The sequence below is a fragment of the Spermophilus citellus genome (genome assembly GCF_964194105.1).
Source record: "Spermophilus citellus genome assembly, chromosome: 16".
NCBI lineage: Eukaryota > Metazoa > Chordata > Mammalia > Rodentia > Sciuridae > Spermophilus > Spermophilus citellus.
The window spans coordinates 6,700,797-6,726,268 of NC_138196.1; the positions used below are offsets into that span (position 1 = coordinate 6,700,797).

At 39.4% G+C, this 25,472-nt stretch overlaps 1 protein-coding gene and 1 pseudogene across 2 annotated transcripts in view; one reads left to right on the top strand and one right to left on the bottom strand.

Annotated features, from left to right (window-relative positions):
* The window catches only part of LOC308635067 (vinculin-like), a 77,580-nt pseudogene extending 64,580 nt beyond the window's left edge, over positions 1-13,000 (top strand). The window contains exons 15-21 of the transcript XR_014024342.1: positions 617-919; positions 2,056-2,180; positions 3,616-3,801; positions 6,637-6,840; positions 8,846-9,049; positions 9,425-9,529; positions 12,854-13,000. The product of XR_014024342.1 is annotated as a vinculin-like (transcript). The remainder of the gene's footprint in view (positions 1-616; positions 920-2,055; positions 2,181-3,615; positions 3,802-6,636; positions 6,841-8,845; positions 9,050-9,424; positions 9,530-12,853) is intronic.
* A 4,885-nt stretch (positions 13,001-17,885) lies between these two features.
* On the bottom strand, positions 17,886-24,580 carry LOC308635068 (AP-3 complex subunit mu-1-like; the record flags this gene model as incomplete). Its single annotated transcript, XM_081269327.1, has 5 exons — positions 17,886-18,638; positions 19,104-19,248; positions 20,695-20,902; positions 23,242-23,375; positions 24,569-24,580. 5 exons carry the CDS (start codon positions 24,578-24,580, stop codon positions 18,538-18,540), a joined length of 600 nt encoding a protein of 199 aa, XP_081125453.1. The 3' UTR covers positions 17,886-18,537.
* Positions 24,581-25,472: the final 892 nt, after the last annotated feature.

Genomic DNA, 25,472 nt, shown 5'->3' on the forward strand with positions numbered 1-25,472 from the left:
AGCAAGTAGCACTTCTGAATCTTCTTCATTCTCTGTGGAGGGTGAGATAGGAGAGAAGGGACGAAATGAAGAGTGTAGGCTCTTCGTTGTCCCTGCAGTACCCGCTGACAGGGGTCTATAGCAGCCAGAGATGAAAGTGGAGCTCCCGCAGTGTCTGAAGAGAGGTAACAGAAACAAGAAACAGGCTTTTAGGGTTATTGGAATCCTCTGCGTGGCTCATCTTGGGCACTGCATGCTGCCAACAACCAACAGATGGCTTGGGAGTGAGACGGGAAGAGAGAAAATGTTATTAACAGATAATGTGGTGATGTGGTGAAGGTTTCAGACATGATCTTGGTTTCCTCCTGATGTCTTTGCATTTCTGGTTGTCTGTGGTGGATACAAGACCAGCGACCACGGTTGGTATAAATATTGCAAATCCATATAGCCTACCTGACTGTGTCTTCACTTTTTTCTTCAGTGGTGTTTACCTGGAAGCTTACGGTTGTGTAGGGATAACTTTTAGCTGAAAGATAGAGTATTGTAGTTTATCATGAGAAACAAATAGAAATGAATATTTTGGAGTCTCTTATTCTTCTAAAACAGAAATTAAATTCCATTTTTGGTCTCTTGACAGGGCTGGTGGATGAAGCCATTGATACCAAATCTCTGTTGGATGCTTCTGAAGAAGCAATTAAAAAAGATCTGGACAAGTGTAAGGTAGCCATGGCCAACATTCAACCTCAGATGCTGGTTGCTGGGGCAACAAGCATTGCTCGTCGGGCCAACCGAATCCTGCTGGTGGCGAAGAGGGAGGTGGAGAACTCTGAGGATCCCAAGTTCCGTGAGGCTGTGAAAGCTGCCTCTGATGAATTGAGCAAAACAATCTCCCCTATGGTGATGGATGCAAAGGCTGTGGCTGGAAACATTTCTGACCCTGGTAAGCAACAAAGCATGGTGGTGAGATAAGGTGCACCTCACAACCGCCACATACAAAGTCTACACACACTTAGTCTGAGAATACTAGGCTAATCATTTTCTGTCCACACCTCTGCAGTATTGGCAGGTGTGTAGATATACTGGTTCAGCTTCACTATGCTTTCTTAATGTTGTCTGGCTAAACAGTTCTTAACCCTGTTCAATCATTATTTTGAAAATTTCTCAAAAGATGACTAATCAGTTTGCCATATATATAATATATAAGCTTATGTTTATAAGCTTATATAATACTGTTGTAACTTCTTGTGTATTTTTCTCTATAAAGCATTTTATTTTTCTGTCAAATATGGAGGGCTAAAGTTAACCTCTCATCTCTTAGGCCCTAAAGAATCTGGGTTTTTATCAGCTGAATTTTGATCATATTTTCAGTATCACTGAAGGAGAGTGTAATTGGAGCCACTCCTTTGGTTGGAATCATCTGAATTCCTTCCTGTTTTGAACACCCAATATTTCTATTCTCATTTGTGAGTAGAATCCAGTGAGAGAGTGGAAAGGAAGCGCTGGTTTATCCACCCCTGACTCAGGCAGAATCTTTCTGATGTTCTTAACCCACCATCATAAAGGACATAGTTGGTTCACTAATTGGAGTTTCTCATATTTTGAAGATTCCTGAATTCCAGCTCAGCATAAATGGCTAACATGCTGAATGCCAAATAGAGCAAAGGAGTAGGGAGAAAGGTGGGAAGTACTCTGGGGAATGTATGCCCAATCTGAAACTGACATGTCCCACATTCTGCATTGAGCAGATAACTCTTGACTGTGTCATCATCAGAGAGGTGATGGGTACCACCTGAGGCCAGAGTGTTCATGCCCAAGAATCTCTTGATTACTTGTTTGTTGTCCAGTGAGCAGGCACGCTGAACACTATAGGAACAGCTGGTTTATGAGACTTCCTACTCTTTTCAGGCCTCAGGGCATCTGACTTACCCTATCTCCCTTCCCCTTTAGCCACTGCCTACGATGCTTACTGGCAGCTTCACATTCAGCTTTGTTGATAGAAACCAGTTCTTTTGCTAGACAGACAGTTCTTTGGGGCACTGACCTACCCAGCTGAAAATGAGAGTATCTTTTGTTTAGGCCTGCAAAAGAGCTTCCTGGACTCTGGATATTGGATCCTGGGAGCTGTGGCCAAGGTCAGAGAAGCCTTCCAACCTCAGGAACCTGACTTCCCACCTCCTCCACCTGACCTTGAACAGCTCCGAGTAAGTAAATTCAGAGAGATGGGGAGTGTTGAGCAGCAGGATGTTGAGAATGTAACGAGAGAGAAGTAAACTGTATTTTAGATTTTAAGAATCAAGTGGCTTGGTTTAGCTTTTACTTGAACTTAAGTCAGAGGCTTATCTTGATTTTTATTCCCAAATTTAGTAGAGTCAAAATCCAGTGCTTATATATGGGTTGGTAGGTATCTGTGCTATTGGCCTCCTGTGATGGGGTGTGCCTGGAACAGAGAAGCTGGCTTTGGTAAGTGTGGATGTAATGAATGATGAGGTAGTGAGCTATGGTAAAATCCTTGTACAGCTTGTGAGGAGGAAATTTCATGTGTTCCCAATTGCTAACGGTGTTTAGAATCTTGTATAGGTTCTTTCCTTTACTTGACTGTTATTTTTTCTTGTTAGAAAAAAGTAATATATGCTTTTCTAAAAAAGTTTTATCAAACCTTAGTTTAAAATCATTTGATACTGGCGAGGAGTATCAAAGTACCTTGAATCCATGGTTTAGCAGCAAGTTCAATGTGCAATATCTTGCAAATACAAATCCAAGAAATAGAAATAGTGATTATATTTAGATACTTACTCCAACTAACATTATTGGGAATACCTTGATATAGGGAATAATTTATCAAAACAGTAATTTATTTATTTCTTTGACTTATTTTCCCATATTTAATATCAGTAGAATATGTTAAGTTGGTCAAAGACAGAATTGGATCATTGTGCTCATAACTGAGAAGTAAATATTGCTTCCCTAATCTCCAACAGTTCTTTGATTTTTTTCCACCCCCCCCCCCACTTGAGCTCTTGGTGAGTGGTTGGGGCAGACAGAGGGAGATATTCATGACATTAGGTAGTAATGACTTTCAGAATCAGGATCTTGGACTGGGGCTGTGGCTCAGTAGTAGAATGCTTTCCTAGCATGCACAAGGCCCAGGGTTCAATCTCCAGCACCACAAAATAAATTAATAAAAGTTCTTCTAATTTAAAAAACAAAACAACAAGTAGGTTCACTAAAAAGGTTATAAAAAAGGAATCAGGATCTTAAAGGTAATTTGAGAGATGAAGAACCTAAGGCCTAAGTGAGAAGTTATTTGCCTTTCAGCTGCCCCTTCATAGAACTTGACCTAGAACCCAGAACTTCAATCTTGTGTGGGGATCATCTTTGAGAATCCTTGATCCCGTAGTGTTGTGTATGCCCCTCTGGGATATGACCAACACAGTAACTGTTAGCTATTTGTAGAGTGAAAAAAAATGCTTCTGTTGAGATTGCAGCAGGTGGTCCTTGTGGCTCAGTGTGGGTGGTCTTATTTGAAGTCAATGTGGGTGGCTTTTCTAGAGATGCTTTTTAGAGGAAAGGAAAAAAATCTTAAGGGGGAGTAGTTCCTAGGATTTTACTTACAAACCTGTTTATTCTCTTTCTTAGCTAACAGATGAGCTTGCTCCTCCCAAACCACCTCTGCCTGAGGGTGAGGTCCCTCCACCCAGGCCCCCACAACCAGAGGAAAAGGATGAAGAGTTTCCTGAGCAGAAAGCCGGGGAGGTGATTAATCAGCCAATGATGATGGCTGCCAGGCAGCTCCATGATGAAGCTCGCAAATGGTCCAGCAAGGTAAGTAATGAAGCTCTTCTTGTCAAGAAAGGATGTCTTTTGAGAAAAAGATGAAGAACTATGCACAAAGCCCAGGAAGAAGAGTCCAGATGGAGTCACTCTCTCCCTCTGCTTTGGTTCCTGTGTTGCCAATAGCATGTTCCTGCCATTACCTGTGATTTAGTGAGATATTTCTGGTGTTTGATAGTTTCTCCTTCTTGCAGCTCAAATGAAATTTGGGATGCCTGTGGTTTGAGAAGAAGGTTCCTTTCTTCTTTGTCCATTAGAATGTCAGCTGCACTGACCCTGGATATTTAGGGTCTTTTAGAATTTGCTTATCTTTCTTTTAAAATGTTTTTAGATGTTCCATTGTTAATTGTTGGATCTCCAAATACCAAACTGTCTTTTGTGGGCTGTGCTACAACTAGATGAAATGTTTGCATTCACATTAGAAGCGGATAGATTGGTGTTAGAAGCCGTGTGCTTTGTCTTTTCTCAGAATCATTCTACCTCTCAACTCTAGACAGCTCCAGGCTCACTCCAGCTCAGTGTAAATGTTAATGTGGGGGATGAAAACTTGGATGCTGCAGCAGTTATGCCCCATGAATAACTTACCTGTTTCCTCCTATATGATAATGAGTGGTAGCTTTTCTATATAAGAGCAATGAAATATAGTTCTTAGTTCTAAACTGTTTCTAGTTTAATCCTAGATCTTTATTTTCACTATCTATTTACCTTTATTCTTATCATATCCTTCTGTCTTTTAACTTTTACATTGAATGTAGTCCCCAGGACTGCCTACACCTGTAGCTGACCTTGGATTATTATTATTTTTTTTTCAGGCTGGGAAATTAATCTTGGTTTTTGTTTTGTTTTGTTTTTGTGGTGCTGGGGATTGAACTCAGGGCTTTGTGTATGCTAGGCAAGCACTTTAGCATTGAGCTACACCTAGCCCTTAACTTTGGTTTTTAACTGTGTTTTTCAAAATGCTTATCTGTGCATTCAGGTTCTAAGAAGGAATGAAGACTTTGTAAGTGTTGGACTTGATCTGTGCAATTATTTATAATGATAGCTTTCCAACTGGGGCATGCATACCCTGTTGACCGTGTGGTAGATTCCCTTGTGTATAAAGAGAGTGAGGAATGTGACAGTGAGGGTTGATTTTACTCAAAGGAAATGGAAATTTCATTAAATTTAGATACATTGTACAGTGAAACAAAATATTAATAAATTATGAAGATAAAACATAAAAGGGGCCGACAGTACTGGCCTACATATTTTCCCCACTCTGCCATTTGTGACCAGAAAACTTGAGGTCTGAGTGTCTCCTGAGGTCTAAGCATTAGGGGTTTGCCGACTTTGAGTTATGTGAAGTCAGGAACAACTTGAACTGTGTATGTGTTGGGGAGGAATATGTATTTGTGTGTGTGTCAATCTGTTTGTCTTTTTATACTTTGTCACTCATCCCTAGCTGCAGTGAGTTAGCCTTTCTGCTCACTACAGAATGGGGTTGAGTCTTGTTGAGACAGAGTTTAGGTGAAAGGATTTAGATGGTACCTGGACCCCTTTTTGGCCCTGAATCCTCCAACTTAATTTTCACCTTTTGGTGAGACAGATTTTATATATAAGTTGATTGGTACTTTATGTATAAAGATTGATAGCAATCTCAAATATAATTCCATACAAACTCCTACTTCCTTTTGGTTACAGATGCTTGATGTATAGGACCTGTGGTCACTGTCCTTCATGTGAATGGTTTGATTTCATTGAAGCAATTTATTTTGTTTTCTTTTCCCCTCAACCTGTTTTTCAGCATCTGATCCCCCCGTCTCTTCCCTTGATCTCTTACAGTACCCACCTCTGTTACTAAATTCATGTTCTTCCTCTCATGGTCCCTATTCTTTTCATACGCACCCATTTTGGGCTCCTGTGAGGGTCTTCTGAGCTGAGCCTCATTCATTGGTCAAGTCCATGTGTTGTCCAATCTGTGAATTAGATAAGTCAAGTTTGAGATGAAAGAATCTATTTTGCAATAGGAGAGAGATTTAGGTTGTATTCAAGGAGAAGCTTTTGAGGTTGGTATTAGAAACAGATGTAATAAGATATTGTGGAAGCTTTCTCTCTAAAGACTTTGGGGGGTGGGAGAGCGAGAGCGAGAGAGTGAGTGAGTGTGTGTGTGCCTGCGTGAACGTGGTTTTCCCTGCAATCCAGACAGGGTATTTTCTTGGGGTTCCTATAGCCGGACCATTGAGGGGTACTTAATGAATCCTCTTCACCCATCATTGATTTCCTACTTCTTTCCTGGTTTGGTGTTTCTTACCTTTGACATATTGTTTTAAATTTTGGATCTTTTAGCTGCAGAGCTGACCTGTCACTTCTTGTGTCCCAGAACAATGTTGTGACCATACAATCCAGAAAAGTGTTCATTTTCTTCTGTTCAAAGCAACTTGTGTGGCTGTATTTACTTTTCCCTTCTAATTCCTTTTAAAGGTAATAAACTACAATTGGGTTTTGCTCCTCAAAATTGTTCTGACATGAGAATTACATGTGTCAAGTTTAATTTTAGTAGTTAAGTGTATAAAAAATATAACTTGCTTTCTTAATATAAATATCTCTGGAAAACCTTTGCTAGTAGAGCAAGACCCTTTTCTTCCTTCACCACAGGGTGACTTGGGCTGAGTGCTGCTGGAGTTCCCCCTTCTGTGGACCCTGGTTCCTCTAGCTCCTGGAGTATGCCATTTTCTTTCCCATCCTAGGCAAGCTTTGGTTACTAAACTAGCTAAAACTCAGTTTCCCAAGTCCTACTGCTCGTACTAACACTATCCCTGTTTCTCATCCTTCCCGCCATCGACAAAGCCGGGTATCCCAGCTGCTGAGGTGGGTATAGGAGTTGTAGCTGAGGCAGATGTGGTTGATGCTGTTGGGTTCTTTGTCCCCTCTGACATGGAAGACGATTACGAACCTGAGCTACTGTTAATGCCATCCAATCAGCCTGTCAACCAGCCCATTCTAGCCGCGGCTCAGTCCTTGCATCGGGAAGCTACCAAGTGGTCTAGTAAGGTACTGATTAGCACTCCCAGTTGGGGACTGCTCCAAATGCATCTGGCCATGTGCAGCCTTGACACATTGCATCACTCATGATCTGTGCGGGTCCTGTGAGTCTGAGCAGGGTGGGTATCTGTTTGTCTGCACCTTGTTGTTAGGACTGGCTTCACAAGTTTGGTAGGTCTGCTAATGCCGGATTAATTGGATTGCACTTATGTTTGGGAGATGAAGAGAAATGGGGTCACTTTTTGAAAGGATTCTTTTTCTTACCAACTTTGTGGCCCTTGCTCAACTTTAAATCTCTTGAGAAGCTGTGGATGCACCTCTCAATGACTTCTAGGTCAGGAATCATTCTCCACCATTAAGAGGTCCCCTGGCCTGACCATTGAGCTTCGGCCCCTACCTCCTGCCCCTGACTGCTCACTGATGGATGGTTCAGGCTTATTTATCAGGGTGAGAAGCAGCTTTATATTGCAGGGTCTGTGGGGAGGACTACTTGCTCCCTTGCACTTTCCTGTGTGGCAGATGTTGGCCTTGATGGGAGCCCACAGGGAAGGGACGTCACTGACTGCTTGTTCAGGTTTCTCAGTGGGAGGAGGGATAGATAGCAACAGAGGGGATTTAGTGAACCAAATGCCAAATCTAAAATAAACTGCTATTAATTAGAATGGGGTTTCTGTTTCCTTCTCCAGCATCCTCTTAGCTGAGGTTTTGGGACTGAACCAAAGCTAGTTTGGGGAAAAAAGGGGTTGGTACTGGTCACGTTATTTCCTTTGAAGGTGGCATGTTGCAAGAAGAAAGGTTTGAAGAGTGATGGATAACAACTAACCCTGGCGCTACACTATTTCCTAACCAAAGTCTTGAAATTTGGAATGATTCTAGGTCTGTGCTGGAAAAGGTGGTTCAGAGGGCCTCATCTAATATACCCTCACCTCCTGGCTTCTTCCTGTACGTGTTCTCTTCAACCTCAGTTTACTGCCTGAGACATCACACACCTACCAGCATAAACAATTAGCCATTTCATGGTGTCTGTAGAAGTCTCTCACAGAGCACCCTGTAGTGGCATGATTTGCATATGCCTCACTGCATTGTTTATAAATTGAAAAGCAAGAGGGGAGAAATGAGTGGGGCCTGGCCTTTTGAAAATAATGTAGTTGCTGTGATTTTAGGTTGTTTTATGGGCGTAAAATAAATTACTTGTATATATCTTTATTATGACCCATGAAGGTTTTAGTGAACCAAATGCCAAATCTAAAATAAACTGCTGTTAAATAGAATGGGGTTCTGATTCCTTCTCCAGCATCCTCTTAGCTGAAGATTCCATTAATTGGAGGCTTCACTTTAACTGAAGGGGCTGAACAATTGATTCTTGATGTTTTTACATGTGAAAGATTAAAATGATGTTATATTTCAGGCTGACAGGACAAATGAGACACTTGAGGAAAGGCAAGAGCAGATTGGATCAGAAAATTATGCTCCCCTTTCACCAGCTGTGAATAGTTACTTTAGGTTTTACATTCTAGTGAAGTAGTGAGAATTTTGGCTGCTATTTGCAGCCAGGGTAAGGATGAAGAGGATGATTTCAGCATCTGGAAAGGCTCCTCTGTATTTTTCCTCTCTGGCCAGTTCTACTGCTTTTTCTCCTATTACAGAATGAAAATGCCTGTTTCACCAACTCCTTGGCCATGGCCCCATTTTATTGACCCTATTAACCTGGAGATGCTTAAGTGCTTGTTCAGTGCTATGCCTGCAGTGCACATGTTGCCCTTTCCGACTTATATCCAGGTCTTCCTTTTTCAGTCAGGAGATTCTCTGTCTGTCTCTGATCAAGTGTCCTGCCTCATCCTTCTCTGTTTCTCCAGTGCTATCCATGTCATTCATGAACTGTCCTTTTAATCTTCTTCTCATCCTTCCAGAGGGCTGCTAGAGCAGCAGGCTCTCTCCTCTCCTGTTTTTCTGCTCCTTCCTTAACTTGGCAGAGTGTGGGCAGAGCTCACACTGTATGTTTGCTTCTCTCTAGGGCAATGATATCATTGCAGCAGCAAAGCGCATGGCTCTGCTGATGGCTGAGATGTCTCGGCTGGTAAGAGGGGGCAGTGGTACCAAGCGGGCACTCATTCATTGTGCCAAGGACATTGCCAAGGCTTCAGATGAAGTGACTCGGTTGGCCAAGGAAGTTGCCAAGCAGTACACAGATAAGCGGATTAGAACCAACCTCTTACAGGTACCTGGGAAAAGAGGGTGTGTGTTTGGCAGGTTGGGTGGGGAGAGTTGGGAGGAATATGAGGATAATGAGGGAGAGAGCAGCAGAGAGAAAACTGGGTGAGTAGGGGAAATGGAAAAAAGGGGAAATATTCATGTGAGTTTGGGAAAGACAGACTCAAGAAAGTTTTATTTCTTAGTCAAAGGAAAGAATGTGAATGTGTTGGCTTCTGTATAAAGGGACTGGACTAACCCCAGGAAGAAAAAAAGTGTTTTGTTGTAATTTGAGTGCCTTCTGCATGCTAGCCATTGGAAGTAAAGAAGTGGAAGTCCTCCCCTTGAGGAACGTGTGGGCAAGACAAATATGGACACGTACCAAATTAAACTTTCTCTTTAGGTATGTGAGCGAATCCCAACTATAAGCACCCAGCTCAAAATCCTGTCTACTGTAAAGGCCACCATGCTGGGCCGGACCAACATCAGTGACGAGGAATCTGAGCAGGTATGTATTTGCGGCTTTTGGTTTCTTGCTAGCAGCTTCTGTGCTATTCACTTTAATTCTGTTTTAAAGACATTTTAGCTCTGAATGAAATATTCAGCATGGGGGATGGAGTCTTATGACTCACTTTCTCAGGAGGAGAGTCTTTTGTTATAGAGCTGCATCAGAAATTTGGGACTGGGGGGTTGGGATTGTGGCTCAGTGGTACAGTGCTTGCCTGGCACGAGTGAGGCACCGAGTTTGATCCTCAGCACCACATACAAAGTAAATAAATCAAATAAAGGTATTGTGTCCATCTACAACTAAAAAATATATTTAAAAAAAAGAAATTTGGGATTGAAAGTAAAGCACTTGGGCAACTTGTGTTACTTTGCAGATGGGAAAATGAGGCATAGGGAGGTTAAACGGTTGAGGTAGCACCACGAATCTGTGCCAGTTAGGCTTCTACTCAGTTCTTTTCTCTCCTACAAAAGGCTTGGCTCTTTTAAGGCTTCTGCTGCCTGTCCACTCCCACGCACTCTGTCTTTTTTGGCTGGAGAGAAGACTGTCTGCCTTCGGGTGATTTTACAGCCTTGGGGGAATGAATCATGCAGAGTGTGCAGGAGTATGAGGTGGTTAGGCCTGTTCTGAGACTTAAGTGACAGCTCAAGGTGGTGCTTCTTTTGCATTTTCTTTAGTCTTCTCACAGAGAAAGAACGATGGGGGGAGGGTTGTTCTTAACAGTTTGTCCTGTTTCTCTCCGTTGTGGAACTGTGGCCCAGATCTTTCAGAAAACTCTCATTTGCTGGGATTGGTGGTGGGTGCCTGTAATCCCAGAAGCTCAGGAGGCTGAGGCAGGAGGATAGCAAGATTTAAGACCAACCTCAGCAATTTATTAAGACCCTGTCTCAAAATAAAAAGGGCTGGGGGGTATGGCTCTGATAGAGTGCCTCTGGATTTAATCCCCAGTACCTAAAACAAAACAATCCATCCTCATTTGAGCACCCCTTCCTCTTCTTATTTCCCCTCTGGAAGATCCTGCTGTGAGCCACATTCCCCTTTTCTTCTTTTGATGAGGAATACATCTTTGTTGGACTGCCCAGACAGCGCTCATACATGGAGTATGAGGCAATATATATCAGGTGGTTTGGGAGTTAAGAAAATAAGAGACACCATGTTGCCAGGCATGGTGGCGCATGCCTGTAATCCCACCAGTTTGGGAGGCTGAGGTAGGAGGATTATAAGTTTAGGGCCAGCCTCAGCAACTCAGCAAGGCCCACAGCAACTCAGTGAGACTCTGTGTCAAAATAAAAAGTAAAAAGGGCTAGGGTAGAGTATCCCTGGGTCTAATACCCAGTACCAAAAGCAAAACAGAACAAAAAGACACAATCCTTCCTCTTGGAGAACTCACAAATAATTTAGGTTTCTAGGCCAGTAAACAGAGGGTAGGAGCACTGTAGAAGATACAAGAAGGCTACTTTTCTTGGTTTCATTATTGCTGCTTCCACTACCATATTCTAATCCAACAGCTCTCACCTAACCTTCTCTTCTCCCAAAACAAGGGAACTGGATCTTCACCCCTAACTCTCATATATTCTAGGTAGCATTTGGGCATTGGGCTGTTTTCCTGTCATGTGATCTCTTCTGCCTAAAGGTGGGAAAAATTGGAGAAATAAGGATAAGTTTTGAGAGATTCAGGTCTTATTCATTTAACCAACAAAAATTTGTCTTGGGAATATCTACTCTGTTCCATTAAACTGTCTAGTAGTCCAGGTGTGGTGGCATATGCCTGTAATCCCAGCTACTTGAGAGGCTGAGGCAGGAGGATCATGAGTTCCAGGCCAGCCCAACAACTTAGTGAGACCCTGTTACAAGAGAAAAAAATAAAAAGGGCCAGGGTTGTAGCTCAGTGGTAGAGCACTCCTGAATTCAATTCCCAATTGAACCCACGCACCCCCCAAAAAAAAATCCAGGGAAAAAAGGTAGAAAATGACAGTGTGGTAGAATGGAATAAATACACGACTATAAGTGAGAAGTCATGAGTTTTCATCCTGACTCTGTCAGGATGAAAGTTTGGATGGCAATCTCTAGACCTCTCTGCTCCTAAGTCCTTTTGTTGATAAGTGCAAAGATTTACTAATCAGAAATTCAAGCCCATAGTTATTTCTCCCAGAACTGTGATCCCTCTGAAGTTTCATGCATAAATTTAATACACATGAACATTTTTCTCGGGAGAACCCACAACCTCCATTTAAATAGTTATTCTTAACTCAGCTAAACAATCATTAAGGTTTCTGACTTTATGTGAGCAGAGTACCAACATTCCATTCCTATATCGTTGTGTTTGGAAGATAAACTTTGGATTTCCATAGATTGATCAGGTGGTTGGTTTATTCATTAATTGAATATTTATGAAATGCCTCCGAATGTGCCAAGAACTGGAGAACAACTGTGAACAAAAACTGACAAAAGGGGCTGAGGATGTAGCTCAGCGCTTGCTTAGCATGTGCAAGGCCTTGGGTTCAATCCTTGGTGCCACGCGCGCGCACACACACACAAAACCAGGGCTGGGTGTGATGGCGCACACCTGTAATCCCAGCGACTTGGGAGACTGAGGCAGGAGGACTGCAAGTTCAAAGCCAGCCCCAGCAACTTAGTGAGGCCCTAAGCAACTCAGTGAGACCCTGTGTCTCTAAATAAAACATGAAAAAGGGCTGGGGATGTGGCTCAGTGGTTAAGCAACCCTGGGTTCAATCCCTGTTACAAAAGCAAAACAAAAAAACTCAACAAAACAAACAAAAAACATGACAAAAATCTGTCCTCCATTATGGAACTTAAATTTTGTATGGACAAACAACCTATCTCAGAGCACAATAATCTAGATAAAACTTAAAATGTTTCAACGAGTGATGATGGATTCTATGGAAAAAAATGAAAGAATTGGAGGTGAGGACTATTGCAAGTTGGGAGGTGGTTTGTGATGTAAAATAATGGGAGAAAGGAAGGCCTCACTGTGGTGACAGTTGAGCTAAAAGATCTGAAGGACATGGGAGGGAAAACCAACATTTACCTAGGGGAAGATTATTCCAGGTAGAGGGGATAAATATCAAGAGTCTGGAGGGGGAGGAATGCACTTGAAGATCAAGAGGTACAGACTATACGCCATCTGAAGGCACAGTACAAGATCATGATAGTCTAGTTTGGGGTCCTTTTTGGTTAATACAGCTAATCCATCAGTGATGAAAGTGAGTACAGGGAATGGTTGCAGTCCATTCTTGGCTTAACCCTATTTTGGAGACAGGATTGCATCAGGGACTACTGTAATGGAGAGTTCTTCTTTCTTGACAGGCCACAGAGATGCTAGTTCACAATGCCCAGAACCTCATGCAGTCTGTGAAGGAGACTGTAAGAGAAGCAGAAGCTGCTTCAATCAAAATTTGAACAGATGCTGGATTTACACTGCGCTGGGTCAGAAAGACTCCCTGGTACCAGTAGGTACCCAGCCAAACCTGGCTGGTACGGAAACCCCTACTGAAAAGAATAATCCGAGTTCCAGAAGCCATCTGGAGTTGCTGGGGGTTGAAAGCCACATCCCAGCCTGACATATCAGAAAGGAATGGGGTCTCTTCACATTACAAAACATTTATACTCTTTGTCATGGACACTGTGAAATATGTCTCCATATAAATTCTGTATTCTCAAACACAGTTAAACTCATGTATACTCTGTCTCAATAGGTGGACTGGGTTTTTAGCCCATGGACTTCACATAAGCTCAGAATTTAAGAGTGAAAACACTAGCCAGACACCCTAGGGGACATTTCCCTCTTGTTTCCTTTTCACCAGCCAGTCAGTTAAGAAAATCTCTGCTTCCAAAAAAATTGTTTGGGTTTTCCATGTTGCTGCTGACCCCGCCTGCCCTGGGTTGTACTACCTGGGTCCTTTTCAGAAGTTAGCTTTGCTGCTGCAGGAAAAGGTAGCCTTTGGGAGCCCCAACATATAGGCCTGGATTCATTTCCTTCCTCTCCCCAATTTAATTCAAGTTTCCACACACTAGCAATCTTCACTGTCAGGAGGAAATCACAGAATCATGATTCATGAGCAATGTCTGTGCTAGGGAAACTTCTTGTCCCATGGCAGTCCTCAGCCTGCCAAGGTAACCATCCCATGAATACACTGTGTGCCCTGGTGCTCTGTCACTAGAGGGGCAGAGTAGCCAGGGTGTGGCCCTGCCCATCTTCCCAAGGGGGTCATGCCCAGGTGTTCCATGCTTTGTCACTGCCTGCAAAGGTCTGTGCTGAGGACTTATCATTCATTCTTAGCTCTTTATTGTTCTTTTTTAAGCTGAAATGCTGCATTTAATTTTTAACCAAATCATGTTCTGGCTTTTGTAGTCTTCCCCTAAACCCTTCCTAAATAAGATTTTTAAATATATGTAGGTGTTCTTTCTTTTCTTTTTTGGGAAATTGGAGTCTCACTATGTTGCCAAGCCTGGTCTCAAACTCCTGGGTTCAAGGGATACTACTGTCTTGACCTCCTGAATAGATGGGACTACAGGCATATGTCACTGTACTTTGGTTTGTATGTAATTTCGAAAGATCCTTTTTATCCTTTGGAAATTCAGTTCATAAGAATTAGTACTAGACCTCTGAGATTGTCTAATGAAAAGGCAATCCTGTTAAAGGACACTTCTATCTAAGGGAGAGTGGTATTTGCAGACTAGAATTTGAATGCTTCTGGGACTAAATCAATGGTAAATACTCCTGGAATTCCTACTTCCCTTCAACCAACTAAACCAAGCCCCTTTATACTCTCCTAAATATAACTGAAAATAATGAGCATAATATTTAATCATCACCATAGTAAATTTCCTATTACACAAAGTTAAAAGGCAATTTTTCCTCCCCTCCCCCGGACATTTATCACTGCTGCCTAAGCATTCTCCAGCACGTAAACCATATTTCTTTCCAAACCCAAAATGAAAAAAGTAAAGGAGTGAGACCCCTTGTCTAAATATGCTTTCCTTTCACCCCCCCCCAATGTGTGTTAGATCCCATCATCAAATGTATAGCACTTGTCTTAAGGTGGTCCTGCACACTCAGGCTACCTCTATTTCCTTTTAACTGATAAAAAATTATTTTAAGGCCCTCAGCATATTTGTATAATTGCTTACCTGATATAAATGCAATATTAATGCCTTTAAAGTATGAATCTATGCCAAAGATCACCTTTTGTTTTACTGAAGATTACTTAGAAGAAATAAGAAAAATCTCTGTTCTTCAAGTTCTTCTGGTGTTGAGACACTGGTTTTACACTTTATGCCAGATGTGCTTTTCTCTAACAACAGTGCTCAAGACACAGTGAAGCAAACAAAACAAAACAAATCCCTGAATGTTAGAGGTGTCACCACTTTAAAAAAAAATACATTTGTAAGCTAGGATTTGTTATATGCAAATATTTTCTGCTTCCTCTTTTTTCTGTTTAAAACAATAAAATGCATTTGTATAAATAATGCTCTAAAGTTGGATGTTATTTTAGTAAGAGCTTTTAGGTCAAGTTTTTCCTTTATTTTTGAAGAATAGCCAATTAAACTAATCCTTAAGACCTAGAAACTAAAGATGTAGAAATCGACAATAGTATTTTAACTTAACAAGGATCTGTGTGATAAAGGACAACTTTGGGGATTATATACTAGAAGTAGCAGTGACAAAGGTTAACAGAAGGCAGAAAGCAGCCAGATGATACAGATCACCCACTGGTTGAAGAAGTCTTTCTATTTAATAGGAATGACCATCACTATCCCTTAAAAAGCCAAAGTTATTAAATGTGCAGAACCACAAATCCATTTTTTTATATTCTAAAATTCAGCATAGGAAGGTTCTCAAGGACGTACCAGGGCTCTGGGGCAGAACTAGCTTTTGGAGACATATTCCTCTTCTTAAGCCCCGACTAGAACAGTACTAGGAGATTTTTTAAAAATATTTTTAATTGTAGATGGACACAACATCTTCATTTTTTTAATATGGTACTGAGAATTGAACTCAGTGCCTCACACATGCTAGATAAGTGCTGTACCACTGAGCCACAATCTCAGCCCACACTAGGAGATTCTTGGACAGAGCTGGAACATAACAGTTTTTGCCTGATTTTTCTAGATCTGCAAAGGTTAAATATCATTAAAGGTTGAAACGTGGGCTGAGGCTGTCGCTCACTGATAGACTGCTTGCCTAGCACGTGTGAGGCACTGGGTTCGATCCTTGGTACCACATACAGAAATATAAAGTCATGCTGTCCATCTACAACTACTAAAAAAAAAAAAGTGATACTTAAAAGTGTTGCTAACTGCATTTATCACTGCTTTTATCACCTACCTACAAAAGCTTCCAACCATACAGGCGGATTCTAGCCTGCTTGAATTAAAGAGAAATGTCCGAGGCTATTAATTAGGGCAGCAATCTCTAACATTGCCCCATTTCTGCTATTTACCTTATGTTCACTGCTGCATTGTAGTTAGTTGTTTTCACAAATCAGTTGCCTCTAAGGATAATGAGATCAGCACATTCCAAGGGTTCTTCTATAACACTATTTAAGGAATGTACCTACCAGATGAATGCCCTCTGAATACAATGATGGGGACTTCATCACGCAGAAACTAAACATCTACTTTCATTTGCTCTTAGGATATACTCCCTTCACAACTTGGAAAAAGGGAATATTATAGGATTAGCTGGACCTCTGTGTTTAGTAAGTATTCTAATATTACTGAATATTCATGTATATATTAGTAGATGGTAGTGATAAAGAAGGGAATTTTGAATGGCTGTGAACATACTAAGTTAAGGAAAAGAGCATTTGAAAGTGTTTTGCAGCAAACTTTACATCATATATGTGATACAGAGGAAATTCTGATCATGTTCAGCCTGTTGACATTGAACAGTGCCCATCTGGGAACATTCAATTAACAGTTAAGCTTAACAACAACAAAAAAATAAAAAAAAATAAAAAAAAATCAACCTGTTGCTTTCATTTTTTTATTGACAGTATAGCCAGAGCTATTGAAAGAATTTATTGGACTCTATCAAATTAATAAATACAATAATTTAATTGTAGAAGGAAAAAGTCTACTTGGACATTTTAGCAGAAATTGATAGAGGCAAGGGACTCTTGGCATACATTCTACTTGAATATAAGACAGCACAGGAAGAAAATTGTACAGTGCAGGTATGGACGGTTGAGATTAGGGATTCCGAAGAAAGAAAAGGAAATGTTCTGATTGCTCTTTTGAGGAAAGAACTCTAAGATAATAAAAAATAGGACAAGCAATTGAATAAAGCAATATTAGATAAAGGGAATAAATATTTGGCAACATTTTGACTCTAGCTGCCAATCTGAGATTGGTTACTCTACAAATTTATAAGTTGTAAAAAGTGCCATTGTTACTATGTGAAAGGCAGACTGGATGCCCTAGGCAAGCAAAGGTAAGAATGCTACTGTACAATGGGTGCACCAACCACCAGCGCTTGACAAAATAAATGAGATGACTGTAAGATAACCCTAAAGTGGCAAGGAAAAGAGAGTTATAAGCTGAAACAATAAAAGAAAACAGAATGGAGCCACAAGGAGAAGAAAACTTAATAGCACAAGTAACAACAAAGAAACAGGAAGAGTACTTCAGTACTTAAGTTTTAACTTCTAGCCTCCCTTCATTTTTTCATGTCTAACGAGGCAAAATAATTGGGCAAGGACTACTAAACCAATGAAGTTGATGAAATGGTAACAACTACAGACTGACTTTCTAATCATGATGATCAATACGGTATCATAAATGTTACTAAGAATTTTGTTTCTGCCTCAATAAGGTTCTTCCACGTACTGTTGTCAGTATGGCAGAGTTATTAAATTACTGCACTGACAATTGTGCAACAGTTTTAGGAAGGAGTCATCATAATAGCCTTGAAATGCACATGGTATGAAATGGAGTTTCCTCTAAAGAAAAGGGATGCACGCATATTCAACAAAAGATAAAAGATTTAAAAAGAAAAAAAAAACGATAATGAGGTAGATACATTTTCCTCCTCTTGCTGAACTAGGGCATGAGGCATTTAGGTTAACTGTGGGATAAGTGATGTTGGATAAAGCTGTATAAAGCATGAAGATGGCTAAAGTTTCACCTAAGTTTCTCTTTTCTACCTTAATTTGCTTAAAAAGCACAAACACTTATGCTTGTAATAACTTCCTGAAAGCAAAAGTATGTTCCCTTTTATTACCATAATAAAGCATTTGCCCCTTTGATACAAATGATTTTTACTGTGCTAACAGCTGAACCGGTGGCACAAAGTCGAGATGGTATTTACTGTAGCAAGGTCCTTGTAAATCAAAATCTTGAGATTTACATAAAAATCTTATTATAAAAAATACAATACCAAGTACAGTGTGAATGGAGCATGGAGCAGTAGTGCTCCCTGCCAGGGCCATGTGGAAGTGGCTTTTGCTACAGTGCTTGCTTAATGGCACAAGTGAAAAGCTGAATAAGGCAAACACTTGAAGAGGCAGTTTTTGTAAACTTCTTGGGTGGGGGGAATTTCCTCTGTTAGGACAGATAGGACTGGGATGGCTAAGATCAGGAGGTGTGACATTTGGCTGCACCTGACATGTCACATCACTGATTGAGACAGTTCCTGCTGAATAAGACCAATTCACTGGCTTTAGGAGAGCAAGTGAGGTTATCAATGTAGTCTTCTGCCTTTCCTGTTACAGTGTGCAGCATCCAGCTGGTACCCACCTATGGAAGAAATCACCTCCATAATCTTCCTAAGTGAAAAGATACAAAATAAGCTAAGTCATTAGAAAAGATTCCTTAGCTTAAAGCTCCTTAAGAACCCTACATCAATTTCTAAATAACTTTGTTAGTGGTGTATAGCTCAACACAAATGCTTTAACTAGAATATGTATTCCCGCCCATTTGGTACCTAATAGTAAATTGTAATGACACTTGAAAACAAATTGATCTTGTTGAGGAATTTTGGCCTCTTCTCATGTCCTCACTTGAAACTTTCCAGCTTTCGTGACATATTTGACTCCTTTAAATGGCTTATACTTCTCCCCATACATGTCCAAGCGGTTTACTTTTAAGCCTGTGTCATAAAGAATGAAACAAAAAATTGTTATAATTCCAACAATAATATAGTACAATATTTGTTGAGCAACAGGTATTATGCTGTAAATCTGACACTAACAAATATCCCTTTCACTATTTAGAAGCAATGTCTCTTCTACAATACGTGAATTACTATACTTTGAAGGTATGGATTTAGTTAAGATAACCATGTAGGAGGGAATGTTTTTTTAAGGCTAATTCTGCTTCTGTGAATATGAATGACTCTGTTGGTGCTTAAGTGAGGGTGGGGGGTGAAGGGATGCTGTGTGAAATAGGAGGTCTTCAAAGTCCTTGATTCCTGGAGGCTGGCCCTCTAGTACTGTGTAAAAGGCAAACTGACATTTCTGTTCTTTCTATAGTGGGAAATGTTTGTTACTTTTCTAAGTGCCTAATAACTGAGCTCAGCAAAACTTAATTACACTTAAACACAAGTAAAACTTACCTGAAATAGCAAGCTGCTGGATCTTGAACTGTATGTTGAGGCTAGGATTCTCTTCTGGCTTGGGTGCTCCAGACTGTAAATTTACCAGTCCTTTAAGACTTGGAAGCTTTTGTGGAGTGATTTTCCCCACATCCCATGTTAATACCTTAAAAGGACATTGAAAAAAAAAACAAAAAGACAAAAAAAAAACAAACCCTCAACCATTTATTAAAGACAAATGCTCAAGGATAAGGTTAAAAGACAGGTCACACAGGTGAACATAAGCCTATCTGATTTCAAGTATTCTTTCCATTATACTGCTTTCATGGCTTTTCTCTAGGCCAGGTTCTTTTACTATAAAATGAAAAGACTTATCTTGGTGTTAAAACTTGTAGCCATAGTATCCTTTGTTAAAAAGCAACTGTTTCTGTGGAAGCTCAATAACAGACGAGAAAATGAAGCTCTTAGAGTTGAAGCTGTAGGGTGGAGAGCCAGGGATGTGGAGCTTCCCTGCTCAGTCTTAAATGGTTTCTGGGAAGGTTCTCTGAATCCTTAGAACACAGGGTTAGATGATCTTTAACATTCTTTGACTTTATTAAAAAATAAGCCTTTTAATTTATCAGGCAGCTGATTGACTCTGCTGTTAAAAACAATCATTTTCTACCAAAGTAGGAAGATGACAGAAAAAGTCATCTTTTGGAATTCCACTAGAGGAATGTGTAAGTAGATTAGGAAGCAGCTTTCTTAGCCAATATCCCCCATGGAATAATATATGATGCTTTTAAGTTAGAAAAGCAGAAACAGGTCTTAATGATCAATTTCTACAGAAAAATCTAACAATTACTAACTATATTATTTTACTCTTTTTAAATTTTTTAAAAGTTGTAGTTGGACACAATACTTTTTATTTATTAATTAATTTGTTTATTTATTTGTGGTGCTGAGGATTGAACCCAGCGCCTTGCACATGGCTAGGCGAGCACTCTACTGCTGAGCCACAACCCCAGCCCTTATCTTCCTCCTTTATATATGTATTTTTTGTTGTAGATGGATACAATACCTTTATTTATTTATTTTTATGTAGTGCTAAGGAACACATGCTAGGCAAGTGTTCTATCACTGAGCTACAACCCCATCTTCTTATATCCACATAATGTTTTTCTCTCTTTAAAAAGCTTTTCTTTTTCATTAGATAGTGGGGAGAGACTCTGCATTATCAATGGATGAGTAAGTGTACACTGTGAAAGTGTGCACAGAAGTGATGAACTCTTCTGTTCATTTACTCAGTGGTAGATGCAGGATTCTTTCCACAGTTAGCAGCAGAAGCACAGCACAATATTATCTCCAGTTTTTTTTTCTTTTTAATATATATATATTTTAGTTATAGATAGACACAATACCTTTATTTTATTTTTATGTGGTGCAGAGGACTGAACCTAGTGCCTTCCATAAGAAAGGCAAGCACTCTACCACTGAGTAACAACCCCAGCAGTATCTCCAGGTTTTATAGGAACTTTCTTTTAAATAAGACATTAAACACTTCCCCCATAATCCCCAATCACAAAATAGATTGCAGAAACAGTTGCTCACTCTTGATTTGAAGTGGCTGTACCTTGGTGACTGGATCAAATGTATAGCTGCCTTGTGTTGGTGTCAGGTTCATATTCAGCACAACTTTTGGCATGTGAACTGTCACTGTAATTCCTTCAATAGTTTTTCCCATATTTTGCTTTGGTCCAATTGTTATATCAAATCTGCCACAAGAAATGTTCTCCTTAAAGCTGATACTGTGTTTCACATACACTGGTATTGCCACTAGACTAAAAAGAGAAAAAGACAGGAAAGCACAATACACACAATTAATGGTGTGGGGCAGCTCCAGAAATGGACTGAAAAAAACTTCAGTCCAGAGTATTCTACCCTGCCTCCAACTCCACAATAGGGCTTTATACCTCTAGAACTGCAGATGCTATATCTGCACAAGGGAGAGTTGGATACAACATGTTTTCATACCAGTGTGCTAGAAACTGAGTTCTCATCTGTAAGTATACAAACCAAGACAGAAACCTGAAGTTTAATTATTGTATAAATAATTTAGGCAAATGGTTCTAGTTTAAAAAAAATAAGAGTCCACTGAAAAATAATTTGAAGTTATACATACCCAAAAAGTTCCTAAGTGACAAGAGTCAAGAAACAATTCCTCTGCCTTTGAGTCTTACATTACCCAAATGCTTCTAACTATATATACATATACATGTATATATACATATTACATATATGTATGTGTGTGTGTGTGTGTGTGTGTGTGTGTGTGTGTGTATCCCCCAGACCTGGGGATTGAACCCAGTGCCTCACACAGCATAGGCAAGTTCTCCACTACTGAACACTAATCCCTAGCCCCTGCTATGCTTTTTCTTTTTTTGCTTCAATGGGGACCAAACTCAAGGGTGCTCTACCACTGAGCTGTATCCCCAGCCCTTTTCATTTTTAAATTTTGAGATAGGGTCTCACTAAGTTACCCAAGCTTGCCTTGAACTTGGAATCTTCCTGCCTCAGCCTCCCAAGTTACTGGGATTTTACAGAGATTTTACTAGGCTTGGCTTCAGCCCCTCCTTCTCATATTTTCAAAGGACAAACTAACTACAACCTATAATGTTAAATTAAAATTAATGTTAATTTAAAATTCAGTTCAGACAGCAAAGGAATCAACAATGTGAAGAGAGAGCCTATAGAATGAGAGAAAATTTTTGCCACCTGCACCTCAGAGCCTTAATCTCTAGGATACAAAAAGAACTTAAAAAACTCAACACCAAAGAAACAAATAACCCAATCAACAAACAGTCAAAGGAACTGAACAGACACTTTACACAAGAAATACGAATGGTCAACAAATATATGAAAAAATGTTCAACATCTCTAGCAATTAGAGAAATGCACATTAAAACTACACTAAGATTCTCATTCCAGTCAGAATGACAATTATCAAGAAAACAAGTAACAGTAAATGTTGGCGAGGATTTTGGCAAAAGGTAGACTCACATTGCTAGTGGGACTGCAAGTTGGTGCAACCACTCTGGAAAGCAGTAGGGAGATTACTCAGAAAACTTGGAATGGAACCACCATTTGACCCAGTTATTCCACTCCTCAGTCTATACCCAAAGTACTTAAAATCAGCATACTGCAGTAATGAAGCCACATCAATGTTTACAACAGGCAATTCACAATAGCTAAGCTATGTAACTAACCTAGGGCCCTTCAATAGATGAATGGATAAAGAAAATGTGGTATATATACACAACAGAATATTACTCAGCCATAAAAAAGAATAATTTCATGACTTTTGCCTCAAAATGGATGGATCTGGAGACTATCATGCTAAATGAAATAACCCAATCCCCCCAAACCAAAGGCTGAATGTTCTCTCTGATAACACACACTTTCATTGTGTGTTAGCAACTCTCTGATATGCAGTTGCTAACACACAATAAAAGTGGGGGGACGAAAGAATAGACGTTCAGTGAGTAGACAAAGGAGAATGAAGGGAAGAAAGAGGGGACGGAAATAGGAAAGAGAGTACAATAAATCAGACATAAATTTCCTATGTTCATATATGAATACAGCACCAGTGAAAGTCTACATCATGTACAACCACAAGACTGGGATCCTAATTAAAATAAGTTATATTCCATGTATGTATGTCAAACTATACTCGTCAGGAATATCTGACAGAGATAAAAAATAAAGAACAAATGAAAAATAAATAAATAAAATTCAGTGCACAGAAGGATGACTTGAAGTTGGTAAGTTGGGGAGTAGCTTGAGAAGGGTCTGTCTCCTCTTAGTCACTAAGTCACGGTAAAATTATGGCACTAGTTCATGATTTTTCCCAGGTTACACTTGATCCAAAATGCCTGCTCTTGGCTACAGATTTTACTATAGCCTCATTTATTTTTTACACTCTTATATTCAAAGTACTCTGGTTATTTTTTTTTTTAGGCACATATTTTCACCAGTTCTCATCGGGTCTCCTGGTGAGCCATAGTCAAAGCGAGCAAGAATAAACTCAAACATCAGACTGTCAGAATGAAACAGGGAAAGTAGAGTTCTATTCAGTACACTGATTATGTGATGGCAGATTTTGGTTGATGTATCAACATACTTTTGTGAGCTGACACGATATGATATGAGTCGGAAATTTCCATCTGGAGGGATAAATGACAAAACTCGTTCAGATTCCCAACGCTTGAATCTGATGCAGGGGTGGAAACTGACATCATCTAGAAGCCTTGGGTTCTGCCAAGAAAATAGAAGAACCATACACACAGAATATAATGAGTATGGCCGTGCTACTCAGATATTATGAGAAATTAGTATGCTCCTTAAAAAAAAGCAGTCAGTATTATAACAGTTTATTATAACCACATCAACACAACTTTATAGCTTTACAGTTTACAATTTTATATATATTACTTGAAATCTAATAACTATGAGGGAGAAAAAGCAATTATTATTTTCTTCCCATAGCTGAAAAAATGGAGTTTCAAAGAATTTAAGGTCATCCAGGCACAGTGCTATAAATATTTGGGGGCTGGGAATGTAGCTCATTGGTAGACTACTTGCCTAGAATGTGCCAGTCCTAGGTTTAATCCCTAGCACCATACATATGCCCACAAATGATGGTGACGATAATTGTACAAGATTTTGAAACATTTTGAATATTCTGGCAGTTACTGAATTGTATTGTGTTCTTTAAAATTATTAAAATGATTGATTTTATGTACATAAATTTTACTTCAATTAAAAAGAAATAATTGTTCCTTAGAATTTGTGGTGTTCAAAGAAAGAGGGATCTTGCTTCCTCATCATTAATTCTCTTCTACATTTTTTCTTGTACCAAATGATCTCAAACAATTTGGCAAATAAACAAACTCATTCTCAGATAAATTAGCAACATTGAAAGTTACTTTTAAGAGAGAAATAGTGGAGATTCATGGCCTTTGAATTGTATTCTGTATGCTTTTCTTAACTACTCTTAACATCTTTATTCTCCCATTTATACTATGGTTCCATTTCAGAGGTGTTCATTGACAATAATGTAAAATTTAGGAATTTTTTATTGTATATACTTCTTCCAAATAAACAGTAAATTTTAAGTGAAGAACAGCAATAGGAATGAAAAAAATACATGTTTTTTTCCACAGAACGTTACTCAATACTCAATAAATGATAGTGTACTTGCTAATAACAGATTTAAATTTCCTGAATTTCCCTCCAATTGAAGGTATTAAATGGTATTTCAAATATAATATAGTAAGTTATTTTGGGATGCAGGAAATGTTTAAAGGATGGACTTCCTAAAAAGAAATATCATAGTTATATTCCTTAAAACCAAGGCTACCAGTCAGAAGTGATGGGATTGATGTATGGGCAGCAGGATACTATTTTATCATGATGGGAATGCACCATAGTTTGATTCTGCTGGTTACCTGACTGTACATTTAACCAAACACTTAAAAAGAGCAAATGAATTGAATTGCATTCCTCTGTCATATATAACAAATTAGAATAAATAAAATAAAAAAAAATTAGAAAGGGCAAATGAGAAGGAAAAGACAGCCCCCAGAAACACTTTCCCCATTATCATTATTATAATTTTTTAAAAATAACAGGTTCTATGAGTTTTTATTGTTTTTAAAACAGTGCTCAAATCAGAGTAGTCGCTGAGAAAGTAGTGGTAAAGTTTATAGTGTTACTTTATCTTCTAAGTGCTTATCTTCTTATCTGACATTAGACTTACTTTGATCACAGATGTGACTTGATGTGTAAATAAATAAATATGTTCTCTTTTAGTCCCCCCTCCCTACTTTCTTTTGTTTTTATTTTTTTTAAGTTGTAGATGAACACAGTACCTTTATTTTATTTGTTTATTTTTATGTGGTGCTGAGGATTGAACCCAGTGCCTCATATGTGCTAGGCAAGCATTTGACCACTGAGATACAACACCAGTCCTTCACCACCTTCTTTAAATAGAAAAGGGACAAACATCTTCTTGTATGTTAAGTCATAGTTGCCTAATCTATGATGTCAATGAAATACTAATTCAATCTTTTCAACTCATTATAGACTATTAAATGTAGGATAAACATCATTCTAATAAGAAAACACTGAGGCACTCTTCCTATTGATATTACCTATTGATGATATTGATAGTCACCAAATGGTAAGGTTGGTAACTGGTTTGGAGGCAACTGCAAGGGATTTTCAGCAAACTGGAGACCACTGAAAAAGTATATGAGGCAAATCTTAGTGAGTAAACTAAATTAGTCTCCCAATGAGACGGATGCATATGTGGACACTGGTCCATTTCTGGCTGCTTATGTGTTTCTGTTT